Source organism: Gobio gobio, assembly GCF_949357685.1.
Source record: "Gobio gobio genome assembly, chromosome: 19".
Classification (NCBI taxonomy): domain Eukaryota; kingdom Metazoa; phylum Chordata; class Actinopteri; order Cypriniformes; family Gobionidae; genus Gobio; species Gobio gobio.
In genome coordinates, this window is record NC_137112.1 from 37,313,028 (window position 1) to 37,328,526 (window position 15,499).

The 15,499-nt window shown below is 37.9% G+C and overlaps 1 protein-coding gene across 1 annotated transcript in view; it reads right to left on the reverse strand.

Moving 5' to 3' along the window:
- chd5 (chromodomain helicase DNA binding protein 5) overlaps nucleotides 1-15,499 on the reverse strand; it is a gene marked incomplete at its 5' end in the record, with an annotated part of 55,346 nt that overhangs the window by 4,720 nt on the left and 35,127 nt on the right. The window contains 19 exons of the mRNA XM_079844105.1: nucleotides 1,053-1,179; nucleotides 1,285-1,448; nucleotides 4,470-4,665; nucleotides 4,744-4,876; nucleotides 6,493-6,601; nucleotides 6,699-6,851; nucleotides 7,227-7,313; nucleotides 7,390-7,576; nucleotides 7,656-7,735; nucleotides 7,824-7,983; nucleotides 9,757-9,901; nucleotides 9,990-10,123; nucleotides 10,217-10,305; nucleotides 12,060-12,146; nucleotides 12,236-12,410; nucleotides 14,033-14,205; nucleotides 14,294-14,540; nucleotides 14,678-14,802; nucleotides 14,897-15,014. Of these exons, the coding sequence (XP_079700231.1) occupies nucleotides 1,053-1,179; nucleotides 1,285-1,448; nucleotides 4,470-4,665; nucleotides 4,744-4,876; nucleotides 6,493-6,601; nucleotides 6,699-6,851; nucleotides 7,227-7,313; nucleotides 7,390-7,576; nucleotides 7,656-7,735; nucleotides 7,824-7,983; nucleotides 9,757-9,901; nucleotides 9,990-10,123; nucleotides 10,217-10,305; nucleotides 12,060-12,146; nucleotides 12,236-12,410; nucleotides 14,033-14,205; nucleotides 14,294-14,540; nucleotides 14,678-14,802; nucleotides 14,897-15,014 (2,689 nt within the window). The remainder of the gene's footprint in view (nucleotides 1-1,052; nucleotides 1,180-1,284; nucleotides 1,449-4,469; nucleotides 4,666-4,743; nucleotides 4,877-6,492; nucleotides 6,602-6,698; nucleotides 6,852-7,226; nucleotides 7,314-7,389; nucleotides 7,577-7,655; nucleotides 7,736-7,823; nucleotides 7,984-9,756; nucleotides 9,902-9,989; nucleotides 10,124-10,216; nucleotides 10,306-12,059; nucleotides 12,147-12,235; nucleotides 12,411-14,032; nucleotides 14,206-14,293; nucleotides 14,541-14,677; nucleotides 14,803-14,896; nucleotides 15,015-15,499) is intronic.

Here is a 15,499-nt window from a genome sequence, read left to right on the forward strand (position 1 = left end):
TAAAAAAAGTATTGGTTGCGTGAATGTGAAGGAAACATTCCATTTTGCAAACATAATGGGATTGTTACTTTTAAATGTTAGTAGTAACATTTAAAAAATATTAGACAAACTACAATGTTTCAGAAAAAATTTCCATGAACGAATCATAGAAAATGTTTTTGCGCTAATGATTAGAAAACATTAACTCTTTCCCCTGCATTGACAGAATTTTCCGTCATTTTTGAGACAATGACAGAATCTTCCAGCTTTCTGTGTTTTCACTGTTAAGCGGTAGGGGGCGCTATTACACATCTACTGAGTACTGAATCTCTAGATCAAAACAGGCATAAAAGGAGCAGAAACCAGGATAAAAGCTTTGCTTACGCACATTGTAGTCTTTGAAAAAAGAAAAAAATATCTCAGCTTTTTGTTCAAAATGTTTTTTATTAAAAGTTCCCACATTCAAAACAGAAGCTCTGTTCTTTCTTTTGATATGTTGCACGTTCAGGACATTTCATGATATGTTGCATGTTCATGACCATGACATTTTGGTGAAAATTATCAAAAACGCTGGCGTTGACTGGAAACTTTTTTTTAAAAGCTGGCTGGGAAAGAGTTAAGGATCAGATAACTTTGAACGAACATTCGATTAATGTTACTGGAAGAACTGTTGTTCATAACTTGGAGAGAACCTTGCCAGAACGTTATAGCTGCATTTCTGAGAATGTTACCTGTTAGCTGGGAGCTCAGACTTAAAGGAACAGTTCACCCAAAATTCTGTCATCATTTACTCATCCTCATGTCGTTCCAAACCTATATGCCTTTCTTCTGCAGAGCAAAAAAAAAAAAAAAAAAAAAACTGGTGTCAAAATAAATTTGGACACAACTGACTTTCATTATATGGACATTCTTCAAATTGTGTGCTACAGAAGAAACTCATATATATTTGGAATGACATGAGGATGAGCAAATGATGACCATGTTAATCTTCAGGTGAACTGTCCCTTTAACTAGACACAGATTTATTTGATTACGGTGTGCTCTTTATTTAAAGACTAATGTAGGCCACTAACCACTGACGTATGGCCCCAGGGGCATCTGGCTGTAGTTCACCATCGCGGTGCCTCCAGGTCCACGGAACCCTCCGGCAAAACTGCTATTATACATCTGAGAACAGCCAAAAGAGCCCTGAGGGAAAGGCTGAGGGGAGATGAAACAGAGCATTCTAACATGAAGGTTCATTCACATGAGGCCAATCTATTATTCATCTTGTATGGACTACACATATGGCAAGAGACGTGTCACCTGTTGAGGTGGCGGCTCGTTGCCCCGGCTGGTGAGCCTGCTGAGGATGCCCCGCTCTGACATCTGTAGCCGAGCCGATACAGGTGGGACCCGCGAAAGCATGGAGGGCAACCGCGTCACGTCAGCCTTCATATCGCTTAACAGCTCCTCCAGCTGATTCAACACTGAAACAACACCAGTGAATATCAAAATAACAATACAATAAAGCTATTAAAGAAATGTACAATTGGAGTTATATTAGAGGTACACTCCTGTTTAATAGTTTTAACTGCTAGTTAAATTGTTTTTGTTTTGAACGAAATTAATACTTTTATTTGATGCATTAAATTGATCAAAAATGAGAGTAAAGACATTTATAATGTAAAAAAAAACAAAAAACATTGTGAACTTTTCTATTCATCAAAGAATATTGAAAAAAAGAATTATGGTTTCCACAAAAATATTAGGTTTTCAAATGTTTTCAACAATGATAATAATAAAAAAATCTTGATCAGTGTCACAGTCATGTTCTGTTTCACTGTCACTGTCTGGCATTTTAAAATGAAAACGATTCTCGTCTACACTGGCCTTTCCATTGCGTTTCAGAAACGATCTCTGACCGAAAACGCATGTCACATGACTGTTCATGCACACTGGGCCTGCGCTTACAAGTGTTAACAGTAGCCTCTTGCGCATGTAGGCAGCTGCAGTATTATACAATACAGCGTTTAACTCAAGTGTGCCGCACACGTCCTAAAAAAAAGTGAAGCCAAAGCATCTGGATCGCCCACAGGTGGTTGGTCCCAGTATAGCTCATAAATCCCACCCCCTCCAGTATTCTAATGGGAGGTGAGACAAACTAAATAATCAAATACATTTTTTCCAAAGATGGTTTCTTTCATTTTAGGTAGTTTTTATTATGCTGATGTAAGTTCAAGTGTTCGTTTGTTAAAATAACTTTGTTTTAGGTCAATTTTTGTTAGTGATTTGATGCTATAAAAACAGGGGTTGTGACGTCATGATGATTGATAGCTGTGATTGAAAGCTTCCCTGAGCGAAGTTGTCACTGAGGCACCAACAGACTTTTTTCTGGATTTTCGGGAGGAGATTGGAGCTTTAGCTTTAATTTCTACATTTCCATAACTGCTTATTTCACACCGTCATAATGAGTTGTTCTGCAGTAAGCTGTATTAACAGATACTGTGAGAGTGTGGGCGGGGTTTTGATATTGCGGCTCTACTTCCTGCTCTCTACTGTGCAGACTTGGGTCCCAAATCAGTGCCATATTCGGACATTGACTGCTTCACTTTTCTACAATGGAACACAGTGAAGGGACGTGGTCCATCTTTTTTTACAGTCTATGGTTTAACTGCACAAAGGATGCTAAAAAGGACCACAAAGTCAGCAAAGCATGCAGTTCCATCTCTGTGTTATTGTTTACACGTCGTCAAGGCTGGTATGTTACACAGCCATTGAGAGAGATGGCTCTGGACTGCATTTCCCAGAAGCAAAACAATAGCCACCAACGGTCTCTACGAGCAACTTAGGCGTACAATGCTTTAGGGAAACGCAGCCCTGGTCTGATATTGTCGTGTTCAGGTAGCGTAATGTGGGCAGCCATGTCATTGTTTTCAAAAGTGTCTGTTTAAACTGAAACGCAACCCCACGTTTTCAAACTAAAACGGGGTCTGCAGTGTTTTCAACAGTATCCGTTTTCGAGGTTCGAAAACGCTGGAGTTGCAAAAGTTATGCGTTTTAAAACGAAAATGCACTAGTGTAGACGGGGTATGAGTTCTTCATTAGTTGTCATGGTTTCTAATGTGAGGATGCCAGCCGAACTTAGCCCCGCCCACAACATTTGAGGTCAAGAATTTTGTCTGGACTTGATCCGTTGTGGAGCAACTATGCTCGAACCAGAGCTGTTCAGACCGATCAAATTGTCAGGGCGGGCTTTATACGATGATGGACAGATGATCAACAGTAATGTAATCATGCACGTCACCAAAGAGCGCTTGGGTGGAATTCGTTCTAATCCTAAACGGAGAACTTGTTCGTATATGCATTCACCTTTACTATTTCTCTAAAAAATGATGATTGTTGGTAAGTACTCCGTGTATCCTTAAATTCCTTTTTACAACACCGGCAAAGACCGTTTACACTCATCTTCTTCTTCTGTTGACAACTATGTGTCGCTCCGCTGCTCTGATTGGTTGTAGGTCTATCCAATTGAGTGCAGAGGCCTTTTCTTTCCTGGTTCAGTTGAAACACGCCTCATAATCACAGCCCAATGGAGCACTGCAAAAAATACTTTTCTTACTTAGTATTTTTGTCTTGTTTCCAGTCCAAATATCTAAAAAATCTTACATTAAGAAGCATTTACTAGACAAGTTTTTGTCTTGTTTTGGGGGAAAACAACTCAAAATTAAGGGAGTTTTTGCTTAAAATAAGCAAAATAATCTGCCAATGGGGTAAGCAAAATAATCTTGTTTTCTGTTTGAATTAAGACTATTTTGCTTACCCCATTGGCAGATTATTTTGCTTATTTCCCTTTGTCTAGTAAATGCTTCTTAATGTAAGATGTTTTAGATATTTGGACTGAAAACAAGACAAAAATACTAAGTAAGAAAAGCATTTTTTGCAGTGAGCAGTATCAGACTCATATTCTGACTAGAATTGAGTATGACAACGTCAGGCTATCTGTCTTCCTCAGTTCAGTCCCTTATTAAAATTATGTTAGTTGTGCAGTGCCTGAGTTGTCATCGTGTTCATTAAAAGTATCATATTATCGTTCATTCTGCGTCAAGCATCTTTCTTTGCGTTGCATTAACATGCACGCCAACCCCTGACAATCAGCATATTAGAATGATTTCTGAAGGATCATGTGACACTGAAGACTGGAGTAATGATGCAAAAGATTAAGCTTTGCCACCACAAGAATAAATTACATTTTAAAATATATTCAAATAAAAAATTGTTATTTGTTTCACAATATTACTGTTTTTACTGTATTTTTAATCAATAATGCTAAGCTATCAAATAAATGCTATGATGAGGATAAGAGACTTAATTCAAAAACATAAGAAATCTTACCGACCCCAAACTTTTGAACAGTGTACGTTTAGTTTATATTTGGTTCATAAAGCTAATGTGATTAACATGGGGTGGTTCCAAGCATCAGGGTGTTTATTATATTTTTAGAATATCACCTTTGTGCAGCACAGCATTGGCTGGCTTGTTACCAGCCAAGGACTCTTTGGAGAGGTGCTGATGGGATTCAGCCAGACACTCCACCTCAGCAAAACGCGTGTTGAGGGCCATGGCAGGGTGACTGGGGTCCTGAGTCATATTCAGGTACGCTGCACGCCGTAGCTGCTCCTCGATTACCAAAGCTTGTTCCAAGAGCTAAAACATGAATGAAGAATGCGTGAGTATGAAAGATTACTTTTATTTCATTCAAATTATATACATAATAACATGTACCTTAAAACGTCTGGCGAGAAATTTATTCTTCATTTCCAAGTAGTTCCCTTTGTGCATTTCAGTCTTGAAAGGCTCATTGAGAATGGTGTACCGTGGGTCATTCTGAATGTCCTGCCAGCGGGCATAGCCATGTCTGAGAGAACCTGGTTAACGATCACTTCATGTACTGAAAAGGTTTTACTTACATTTACGATAAAGCACAGAACCCAAAGTGGTAAATATTTTTTGTATTGAAGAACAGAACTTTAAAGAACACGTTGGGTGAACTGTTTTAAAAATCACCAAGAATGCATTAAATTGTTTGGTGACAGTAAAGATAATTATAATGTTATAAAAGATTTCTATTTCATATCAATGTTGTTCTTTTGAATGTTCTATTCATCATAGAATCTGGAACATGTATAATGGATTCCACACATATATTAAAAGGTTAGTTCACCCAAAAATGAAAATAATGTCATGTATTCCTCACCCTCATGCCGTTCCACACCCGTAAGACCTCCGTTCATCTTCGGAACACAAATTAAGATATTTTTGTTGATGTCCGATGGCTCAGTGAGGCCTGCATAGCCAGTAATGACATTTCCTCTCTCAAGATCCATTAATGTACTAAAACATATTTAAATCAGATCATGTGAGTACAGTGGTTTAATATTAATATTATAAAGCGACAAGAATATTTTTGATGCCCCAAAAAAAATGAAATAACAACTTATATAGTAATAACCGATTTCAAAACACTGCTTCATGAAGCTTCGGAGCGTTATGAATCAGTGTGTTGAATCATTTCGATTCGATTCGGATTGCGTGTCAAACCGCCAAACTGCTGAAATCACGTCACTTTGGCGCTCCGAACCGCTGATTCGATACGCTGATTCGATACCCTGATTCATAATGCTATGAATCATGATTCGATACACTGATTCATAACGCTCCGAAGCTTCATGAAGCAGTGTTTTGAAATCGACCATCACTTTATAAGTCTATTTCATTTTTTTGGCGCACCAAAAATATTCTTGTCACTTTATAATATTAATATTAAACCACTGTACTCACATTAACTTATTTAAATATACATATTTTAGTACATTAATGGATCTTGAGAGATGTCATTGCTGGCTATCAATGAAAATATCTTCATTTGTGTTCCAAAGATGAACGGAGGTCTTACGGGTGTGGATAAATGACATTATTTTCAACCCTTTAAGCAGCTGTTTTCAACATTTATTATAGTAGAACATGTTTCTTGAGCACCAAATCAGCATACTGTCTAAGAATGATTTCTGAAAGATCATGTGACACTGAAGTCTGAAGTAATGGCTGCAGAATTATTACTATTTTTTTTTAATGGCTGCTGAAAATTCAGCTTTTCCATCACAGGAATAAATAGAAAACAGTTATTTTAAACTGTAAAATATTTCACAATATTACTGTTTTTACTATATTTTTGATCAAATAAATGCAGCCTTGGGGCATAAGAGACTTTCAAAAACATAAAAACAATCTCTCCAACCCCAAACTCTTGAATGGCATTCTTCACAATTCTTTTTTCAAATGTACATTTCTGATCTTCACCAATCCATATATTCAAATTGGCACGTCACACTCAGTTATGTTTGTAATTACATGAAGAAAAGAAAAGAACAAAAACAACAGAAAAAGAAAAACAATTACAGCATGATAGGAGCCATTATTATAGAAATATCAAAGACAGCTCAAAAGCTCTATGGAAAGAACAGGTGAGGATACGTTACGATGCCAGCCAGCAGCCAGTAGTCATGGCGACGGTGCCAGATGTCGTACATTTTGCCAGATGACACAGCTGCGCGCTCCTCGTTCTGCCACAGTGTGTGTAATTCTGAACACAAATAAACACTCATGCATATCCTTGCATTCTTTATCTCTGCTATAATTCACAGAATTCTCAGAACAACATCAATAAGACTGCAACTCACCTGTGAATCCTCCATCTGCGATGTTGAACATGAACCGAGTCTTGACGATGTTCTTGTCATCTCTGTGGCTCTCGTCTGTGTCGTCCCTCGCATCTTTCTCTCCATTCAATTGGTTCACAATTTGTTCTTCAGATTTTAAATCATCAGGAATGGCTGCAAAAAATGGAAGCAAAAACTAGGAAGCAGAAAATAAGCATTGGTACTGTACTTTTCATTCATGTCCTTTTCATTTTTTTTATGGATTTTTTTTAAATGTATCAGTAAATGCAAACATTTGGTCCCAATCTAACTCCTATAGAGTTTATTTATTTTCTAAATGTTGGTCAGGGTTTTAAACTATATTTACAATTTGGTAGCAGGGTTTCGCAACAGAAAATGAATAGAACATAAAACGAGTAGCATTTAATTTGAGCTCCTGAGAAGCTTCAAGCCCTATTGTGCAGAAAGTACACACTTTAAGATGCTTATTTGAGAATTAAATGGAATCTCTTTTTTTATGTATCATAAACAAAAAACACAAATACTCACCTGGTTTTTGCTCCTTTTCGTCTAATTTTGCTGGGCTGGGTTTATTTTCTCCTCTCTCCGGAGAAGTTTCTTTCCCTTTACCACAGTCTTAAATACACAAAATATTTTGTTAGAAATAGAAATGTTTTATATAATCATTATACGCATGGTGAAGAATCCTTACCCAAAGGTATCTGATTGGCTGACTGCTCACTAGGTTGTGCTTGATTGGACGATGGCTCTGAGGGTGCAGGAGGGGTTTCATTCTTGTCATTCTCTTCTATTCGTTTCTCCTCTGGACTGCCGCTTTTTGACTCTTCTCCCTCACTGGTCTTCTCTGGTGCAGGGGAGGGTTCTGGCATAACTGGCTGCTGTGAGAAGAGAGAAATTTTAATAAAGACAAGTGAAATGAGAGACAGAGAAGATATTTCTTAATCACTTCAGTCTGACCTCAGGGTCCAACGATTTGGTGCTCTCTGGTTCTGTAATCTCCTTGTCTTCTTGAGAACCGGACACTGACTCTGTCTTATCTGGGGGGGGGGGGGGGGGGGTGTTACTGTTATTAACCACAAACCACCAGGATTTCATTATATAGTACACACACACACTCTCACACACCTGAAGGAACAGGTGTGCTGGGTTGAGTAGGAACCGGACTGGCAGGAACAGGCGTGTTGGGGTCCGACGAGACACTTTCAGTTAGTTTTTTCAGCTCCAATCCCACAGGAATCAAATCTGGTGTACTAAACTTTCCATTTACATGCTCAAACTCCTGAACCTACATACACAACAGAAACAAGATCAAGAGAACATTTAAAAAAAAAAAAATGTGTTTGTCAAATTAAAGCTTGAAATTATTTTATTTAAAATTTGGATGCATATTAGTGTTGTCAAAAGTACCGACCGCGATACCAAGTCGGTACTGAAATGTAAAAAATGTGACGCTTTGTGCACTGTTGTGCTGGAAATCGTAAACACCTATGACTGGCCATTGTGCTCACGCGCTCATCGGATGTGTCTGTGATTGGCAACATGGAAGTGTTTGAAAGTGTTTTGAAAGCGGGAGCAGGCGCCGACCAGCAGACCGGTAGGCTGATAGGCGCCTGCATTCAAATGCTCCCGTGTGTATCTGTGTCAGCGTTCTGTGAAAAGCGTCATTGATGTATATTTATAACATGTTTTTGAAAGCGCTGGTCAGTGTAGCCAATCACAGACATATTTGATGAGCGTGTGAGCACAATGGGCAATCAGAGCTGTTTACGATTCCGCTCAACAGCGCTCAAAGCGTCACATTTTTAACATTTCAGTACCGACTTGGTATCGTGGTACTTTTGACAACACTAGTGCATATTTAATATTTATTGGTAGAAAACGTTAAAGAACACCAAAAAAAAACAATAAACATATACAGTCCATGTACACTCCTGGGCAAAAGAAAAGCAAAATATTTAGGCTTAACCATTTTAATAAAAAAATCACTGGTCAGGAAATTAGCAAGAAGTGCACAAATACTGTAGATAAAATTGCTGTAGGAGCACTGTCTTGTTGAAAAATAACATCTGGTCATTCCTCTTTAGATAACAACTCAATTGTGGGAAGTAAGCCATTTTGCAATATTCTGCTGTACAGCAAAGCATTAAATGATTTTTCACAGTGAAGTAGCTCACCAATACCAGCAGCTAAAAAGGCTCTCCACACAATAAAACCTCTTCCTTCATACTTCATTGTGGTACAGATGCATTTATTATTATATTTCTCGCCAGATTTTTGGAGAAACTGCTCTGGAGCATCACCATGCAACTTGTATTTTTTTGTGATTCATTACTCCACACACACCTTCCCATATTCTGACAAAAACTTCATTCTATTAGAAATGGCTTTTTAAGTAGTGCATTTGCTTAAATTTGCCAATTTCCTGACCAATTTCCAAAACTAATTTGTGGTTATGACAATAACAAAGCTTAGTGTTTAGCCATTTTGGGCTTGGCTCATTCAGTTTTTTGTCCAGCAGTGTGTGTGTGTGTGTGTGTGTGTGTGTGTGTGTGTGTGTGTGCGTATCAGGATATACATCAGGAAACTAAAACACAAAGTAAATTACAATTTTATCGAACTCTAAAAGCAAATAATGAATGAATGAAGAAAAAAAAAAAAGAATATCCCAAGAGTGTCAGCGACAGACATGTTCATATTTGTTATTTTCTTCTATTTTTTTTTATTTGTATTATTATTTTATGTACATGTATTCCAAGCTTTGGCTATATTCTATCATTTTCAATCATGTCAATAAAGCAAATTTGAATTTAAATATATTATAAAATTGGAATGCTTATTTAATGTTCATTGCTAAAACAAATAACAAAATCAGTGTTTTAAATAGTTGAAACATATTTTAGAAAATATGTTTAAATACACATTTAGTAAATAATGCTATAGAATGTTAAAGTACATAATTTAAATTAATCATAGATAACAAAAAAAACCATCAAGTTAGATATGTATGTCGATCAAACTAAAAACCAGTGCACATAAAATGCAATAAGTAATTCATCACCTTCTTGCGCACCAGAGACATAACGCCGATCCGGGTGAGAACGTGTTGGCGGGACAGGCCTTCCCTCGGGACCCCATCTGCAAATGTCTCTGCTCCATCTGCCCCCGGCTCACACAGGTGCCTCATGAACAGAGACACATAAGCCCTGAAAAACACAGGGGAAAAAAGACGAACGAATGAAAATGTAGAAACAACAAAAATGAGCAGACTATTACAGAGAGACACACACATACCTGAACTCCTTTTCACTTTTCCCTCTCAGGTCACGGACCAGCCAGTGAGAGTTGAAGGCATCTTGTGGGGGCATTCCCCAGCGCATAATCGCATTCAGGAAGGCTTTCCGCTGCCGGGCGTTAAATCCCAATACCTAAAAATCCCAAATGTAAATAGCCAAAGCTTAACCTGAAGAAAGGAATTACACAATAACTCTCTCTTTTCATAATATTGTAAGAAGATTCACCTCTATATTTCCACCAACTCTAGCCAGCAACGGCGGTAACGGTTTGTCCCGATCACTCTTCAACTGTCTACGAGATTGTCTGCGTCCACCTGGAGGAAGAGTAACTCATTTAGGTGACAAAGTCTACAGGTACTTTGATGTCTGCCATCAATAATTTACTACTGTCCAAAAAAGTGGGGTCAGAAAGTTTTTTTATGTTTTTGAAAGAAGTCTCTTATAGTGATGCACCGATTATGATTTTTCATGACCAATTCCGATACCGTTTTTTTTACAAGCAAACTGGTCGATTCCAATACCGATTTCCGGTTTTATTTTCTTTAAGCAACAGACAAGAAAGAATGGAAGTATACATAAACAAGATGTTTATTTGGTATTTAACAGGCCAAACTGGCTTTTGGCTATTGAAAACAATAACTGTAACCATCCGAAATTAACGGCAGTGAATGCGCATTAAGCACATTCAATATAGATACTGACATTTAGCATCTGTATTTAGCTTTTGTTTTTAATTTGGGTTAAACTTGAAAGTACATGTTTGTTCAGGGGTTCAATTTGATCCAACAGCATGTACCGCTTTGTTTGGGGTTTTACCTCCTACTTTCAGCTTCCTAAATATAAAGCTGACTTTGTAGCCTTTGTCTCCTTATTGGCTAGACGTTTGATTTTACTGAGGTGGAAGTCTCCTGCGCCGCCTTCTCACTCGTCTTGGATCAGACATCCTTCAGTTTGTGAAGCTAGAGAAAGTTAGGTGCTCGATACATGGTTCCCTTGCAAAGTTTCTTAAAACTTGGGGTCCATTTTTTGCACATGTTGAGGGATTGAGTTTTACGGCTATACCAGACTAGCCACCCTGATTGTCTACTAATTGTTAGTTTATTTTTGTTTGTTTTCTTGTGTGAATTTGTAGCATTGATGTTTTTTATTTAATTTTTATTTTATCTCTGTGTGATTCAACATACTGGGCTTTTATTTAGCAGTGGGTGACCATTCTGTGTTTTTGTGTTGTTGTTTTTTTTATTTTTTTTGTACTCATTTTATTTTTATTTTTTTTACTATTCAAACTATTACTATTATTTTTTATCTGATTTCAATTATTTTATTATTATCATCTTTCCTTTTTGTCAGTTGTTTTGGACACTGTTTTGACTCCCGAATTGTTACCTCTTGATTTTATGTCACTGAAAAATCAATAAACAAATGTTTAAAAAAAAAAACTTGAGAGTACATGAAACTAGCCTTAAATTCAAACAGTAACTGTAATGTTCAATGCAGCAACTGTGTAGTTCTGCAACCCAAACAACATAATCATCACACATTCAACAATCCAAACACATTCAACATCCAAACAAAGATGTTAGGCTACTTAATCAGCATTCATTCAGCATTTATTTTTGTTTTTAAATTTGGTGTAAAGAAAAAAAAAGGCCTTTACCAGTGAAACTAGACAAAACCAAAATAAATTAATTATTCCAAAATGTTGAATCACGTTCACTGTCTATGCTTGTGCAGGGCGCGCACAGGTACGAGTTATGGCACGCACGGAGATGGGAATGGTATGTATGGACTTATCTAGCCCTGGGGGATACGGTGAATAAGCTAAAGTCCCAAAAAGTCGGCGTGTTCCTTTAATATTTTTTACTGGGATTTTTTGATAAATAGAAAGTCCAAAAGGACAGTATTTATTTGAAATAGAAATCTTTTTTTAATGTTAGAAATGTCTTAACTGTCCCTTTTGATTCATTTAATGCATCCTGGCTGAATAAAAGTCTTAACTTCTTCGAAAAAAATCTTACTGATCCCAAACTTTTGAACAAGAAGTGTATATACATATAAGGACGTCTACCTTCAGGGCGTTCTTCAAAATCTTCATCCTCATCCTCGGACCCCACAGAGTATTCAGACTGATTATCTGAAAGATCATCCTGCCATTCTGAGAACAGGGTTGAGAGGGAAATGCTTGTACACACATATATGCAGTTTTATGCTGAGTTATAGGAGTCAGCATCTGTGTCTGGTTACCTTGGTCCTCCTGAGAGGCGTCATTATAGTTGACCTGTTTGCGGATGCGTTTCCCTTTGCCCAGGTTCCTGGCCAGATCCTCCTGCTGCTGCTCGTAATGGTGCCTCAAGAGCTTCTCCCAGTAGTCTGGATCAACATTCTCTTCCTGCTTAATAATCTCCCTCTGGACCTCCTCCTGCAGGAACACAAACACAAATACAGACCATAAATCACAGGCCTCTTATTGACTTCAGTTAAGCCAATTATAATTATTATAGACTAACAATAGTCCTAAATATTTTGGATTTGTATATGAGTATTTAGTCCCTTTATGAAGCTGGATGAAGCTTTTAATAATTAATAATTAGTTACATTTACATAGCGTTTTTCTGGGTACTCAAAGCGCTTTACATATAGAAGGGGTAATCTCCTCAACCACCACCAATGTACAGCATCCACCTGGATGATGCAACGGCAGCCATATTGCGCCAGAAAGCCCACCACACACCAGCTTATTAGTGGAGAGGAGACGGAGTGATGAAGCCAATCAGTATATGGGGATGATTAGGAGGCCATGATGGACAGAGGCCAATGGGTAAATTTGACCAGGGTTACACCCCTACTCTTTTTCGAAGGACATCCTGGGATTTTTAATGACCACAGAGAGTCAGGACCTCGGTTTAACGTCTCATTCGAAAGACATATACAGGTTTTTGGGCCAACAGAGAAGCATTCCTTACAAAAACTGTGGTGGTACCATGGTACAGTGAAGGTACTTTGATATATACCAAGGTACTGAATTATTACCATATTCATATACCAAGGTACTCCAAGGCAGAAAATGCACAAATCTTTATCTTTAGGACTTACTGTCTACACTGTAATTTTTCTTTTACTGAAATCAAATTCCTTTGTTCAGACAGCTGTGTATCTATGTGGGTTGCTAAAGTAATGATGTAAGCATCACCCAAAAGACTTTCTACTGATAGTAGCTGTCAGTGTGGAAAAAGGATGGAAAACTGTATTTTTTTTGTCTATCATGACATCTCCCCACAGGCGCATGAGAGAATAAGTGACATTTTACACATTCATGTCCAAAACCGCTGACTTGCTCATTCACTCACTATTCACTACATTGAAAAAGAAAATATTATTACAATTTAAAATAACTGTTTTCTATGTTATTTTTTTATTTATTCTTGTGATGGCAAAGCTGAATTTTAAGATTTTTCTGGATTATTTGATTAATAGAAAAACAGCATTTATTTGAAAAAGAAAACTTCAGTGAAATTATAAATGTTGTAAATGTACAATATATACATATACATGTTACTGCCACTTTAGATCAATTTAATGCCTCCTTGCTGAATAAAAATGCTTACTTTTTTTTTTTTGGAATGACAGTGTATGTGTCAGGTCACACAATAAAGAAAAAAATTATTTACAATCTGATATGATTGTTTAACTGAAAAGAAAATCAATTTTAATTTAAAAAAAACATCAGATTGCATGTTTCTTGTCTTTTCAGACTGCAAAAAAAGTCAGATACACCAAAAATATTTTTTTTCTGCCTGCCGGAGCAAAGCCACAGTAATGCCGCCCTTCACATAATAATCAATAAGCAAATAACAATCCAAGAGGCTTTTGTGAAAAAGCTGCAACTTGCAAAACTATGCCCTCTTGAGCATAGAAAAGTCAAATAAATAAAGCATTTTATTCAAGGTAGTCATTCCGAAAGAATGACCTACCATTCATCTTTGATCCCTTGTTTAATAAAAAGAGGCATGAGGAACAGACAGTAAAGCATCTATATCTCACCTCTCCATCCTCCTCTCTCACCACATACTGAGCCACCTTAAATGAGCTCAAGTACTCGTTCATGTTCTGGATTTCTGTGTCTTCAGTGGCATCCTGACTACGGTCCAGCAGTTTGGAGATGGCATTATCATCATAGTGGATCACACTAAGCTCCTCTCCTTCTTTATTGTCTCCTGCAAAAAAAGATTTAGGACATGAACTACTGGGATCCACTAAATCTACAAAGTGCAGAAGTATTTATCTTCAACCACTTCAGCGTACCCATGGTCCTGGCGGCTTCCACATCGTCTTTGAAAAGCTCTTCAGTACCAAACTTGAGGATGTCGTCTAGTTCCTGTTTGGACATGGAGCCCGTCTTAGAGCCCAAGCCAGGACGCACCACCAGGTGGGTCAGCATCATCTTTCGCTTGGCCACCTGGGTAATACGCTCCTCTACGGATGCCCGAGTTACAAATCGATAGATCATCACCTTTTTATTTTGCCCGATTCGGTGCGCCCTGCTGAATGCCTGCGAACACAAAGAGAAAAGATAAATGAAGACAAAGTGAAAGAAGAACACAAGAAAAACAAAGTTATAATTAAATAATGGAGAGCTATGGATAAACACGATTTCATAATATGCAATATAGTTGCATATTTACTTACCTGAATATCATTGTGTGGATTCCAGTCAGAGTCATATATGATCACTGTGTCTGCGGTTGCCAGATTGATGCCTAATCCTCCAGCACGTGTAGAGAGCAGAAAACAGAACTGCTGAGCCCCGGGTGCTGCACACAGGGTGACAGACAGTATGAGTGCCTTAGTATCCACTATCCCACACATGTGCAGACATCACTGCAGGTTTACTGCCGGCATCCTCACCGTTAAAGCGATCGATGGCTTCCTGTCGCAGCCCCCCTGTGATACCCCCGTCAATACGCTCATATTTATACCCCTCGAACTCCAGGAAGTCCTCCAGCAAATCCAGCATCTTTGTCATCTGAGAGAGGGATCAACAGTCCAGGATGAGACACAAACAAAAAAGATACTGGTATCCATCAAAGGGACAAATGGCAGCATTAAGCAAAATGTTAATCAAACCCGGCTTGCCAGCTCATACTTAATTCCATCCATGCAAAATACAACAACAAGAGAAGGCAGAAGCACGGCACTCCCCTTTAATCGAGCTTAAAAGACTGAAGAAACACACAACAAACTATAACATTAATATGTATGTTTATTCTCAAGCACTTAGAAAAGAAAAGGGTGGCAAAATGAAGTCTCATCGAGACAACCCCCCTTTACCTGTGCCATTCATCAAATTAATGGATGCAGTGATTCCACAGGCAATTTAAAATGGGAGGGAAAAGAGTCCGAGGACTAAACAATAAAGCAGAGATAAATATAGGCTCCGCCTTTTCATTTGTCAACTCCATTTAAAAGATGAATGAGCTCCACTCGTATTTTCTATACACAGTTTACCAT